We start from the raw sequence: 2,317 nt of genomic DNA, 5'->3' as shown, positions 1-2,317 counted from the left end.
ATTATTTACAAGTTAACACACAAGCAATTCCAAGCACTAGAATACTGGCATAGGTGCAGCCCAGGTGAAAATCAGCAGGTTCCTTTCAATGACATGAGAAGCCTGTTCAGAGCAGGCTGGCTTACTTCCCTCTTAACTGCACTTTTTTAACACCCTTGACCACCGTGTCCAAAGGAAACTTGCTTGACTGACTTGTCCTGTTCTGTCCTTAGAGACTGTTATTAAGGGATAAAATCATTCAGTATGAACTTTGATGTTTATTAAGGTGTGAGGGGTACATGAAGCCCTTCCCACATCTCTGACATATATGCAGTTTACCTCCAGAATGAATTCTCACATAATGAGTTAGAGAATAGCACCAAATGAAGGCCTTCCCACAAGTCTGACACTGATAAGCTTTCCCTCAACTGTGAATTTTCCTCTGCTTTGAAAGGATTCAGAATGGCAGAAGGCCTTCCCACATTCCTCGCATTTATAAGGTTTTTCTCTGGCACGAATGCTCCTATGTACACTAAATCTAAGGTTTCTCATAAGGCCTTTCTACATTTATTACAAGTATATGGTTTCTCTCCAGTGTGTATTCTCCTATGTACATTAAGTGTTGAGGTCATACAGAGGCCTTCCCACATTCCTTACATACACAGTTTCTCTCCAGTGTGAATTTTCCTATGTATACTAATATTTGAGGCTGTAGCAAAGGCTTTCCCGCATTCCTTACATATATATGGTGTCTGTCCACTATACGAATTCTCCTATGTACAGTCAATTGTTAAGATGAAGTAAAGGCCATTCCACACTCCAGACATGTCTAAGGCTTTTCTACAGTGTGAATTGTCATGTGTAGAGTAAGGGAAGAGAACCGTGAGAATTCCTTCCCACATGTCTGACACTGATGAGGTTTCTCTCTGAGATGAATTTTCATATGTGCAGTAAGTCTAGATGCTCCATCAAAGGCCTTCCCACATTCCTTACATATATATGGTTTCACTCCAGTGTGAATTTTCCTATGTACACTAAGCCTTGAGGCTACAGCAAAGGCCTTTCCACATTCCTTACATATATACGGTTTCTCTCCAGTGTGAATTTTCCTATTTTCACTAAATATTGAGGCCCAAGCAAAGGCCTTTCCACACTCCTTACATATATATGGTCCTTCTCCAGTGTGAATATTCCTATGTTTACTAAGTCTTGAGGCTGTAGCAAAGGCCTTCCCACATTCCTTACATATATACAGTTTCTCTCCAGTGTGATTTCTCCTATGTACAATCAATTGTGAGTATGTAGTAAAGGTCTTTTAACACTGCATATATATGGTCCTTCTCCAGTGTGAATATTCCTATGTTTACTAAGTCTTGAGGCTGTAGCAAAGGCCTTCCCACATTCCTTACATATATACGGTTTCTCTCCAGTGTGAATTCTCCTATGTACAGTCAATTGTGAGGATGTAATAAAGGTCTTTTCACACTCCATGCATATATAAGGCTTCTGTCCAGTGTGAATTCTCCTATGTACTCTAAGTACTGAGGCATCAGAAAAGGCCTTGCCACATTCCTTACATATATATGGTTTCACTCCAGTGTGAATTTTCCTATGTGCACTAAGCCTTGAGGCTACAGCAAAGGCCTTCCCACATTCCTTACATATATACGGTTTCTCTCCAGTGTGAATTCTCCTATGTACACTAAGGCTTGAGGTTTCAATAAAGGCCTTCCCACATTCCTTACATATATATGGTTTTTCTCCAGTGTGAATTCTTCTATGTATAGTAAGTTTTGAGGATCTAGCAAAGGTCTTTCCACATTCCTTACATATATACGGTTTCTCTCCAGTGTGAATTCTCCTATGTACAGTAAGTTTTGAGGCTGTAACAAAGGCCTTCCCACATTCATTACATATATGCGGTTTCTCTCCAGTGTGAATTCTCCTATGTTTACTGAGGCTTGAGGATTGAGTAAAGGCCTTTCCACACTCCTTACATTTATATGGTTTCACTCCAGTGTGAATTCTCCTATGTGTACTGAGGCCTGAGGATTGAGTAAAGGCATTACCACACTTCTGACATATATAAGGTTTCTATCCACTATGAGTTTTCATATGTCTCTTAAGATTAGACATGTGAATTAAGGCCTTCCCACACTTCTGACATTCATGAGATTTCTCTCCTGTATGAATTCTCCTATGCATAATAAGATGTGATGATTGATCGAAGGCCTTCCCACATGCTTCACATGCAAAAGGTTTCGTTCCTGTATTTATAATCATATGGTCATGATGGAGTAACCCTTGACTCACACTTTGTTCTTGGGACTTACTTTTC

General features: G+C 39.9%; 1 protein-coding gene across 1 annotated transcript; it reads right to left on the bottom strand.

The window, feature by feature from the left end:
* Positions 1-1,266: 1,266 nt before the first annotated feature.
* On the bottom strand, positions 1,267-2,013 carry LOC130022000 (zinc finger protein 675-like; the record flags this gene model as incomplete). The annotated part of the gene is made up of 1 exon (XM_056112727.1): positions 1,267-2,013. A coding segment is annotated over one exon (747 nt), but the record flags the coding sequence as incomplete, so codon positions are not given.
* Between the last annotated feature and the right edge of the window lie 304 nt (positions 2,014-2,317).

The sequence above is a fragment of the Sorex fumeus genome, unplaced genomic scaffold (assembly GCF_029834395.1).
Source record: "Sorex fumeus unplaced genomic scaffold, SorFum_2.1 ptg000019l, whole genome shotgun sequence".
NCBI lineage: Eukaryota > Metazoa > Chordata > Mammalia > Eulipotyphla > Soricidae > Sorex > Sorex fumeus.
Note: the sequence above shows the minus strand (reverse complement) of the source record. Positions and strands in the feature narration are given on the sequence as shown.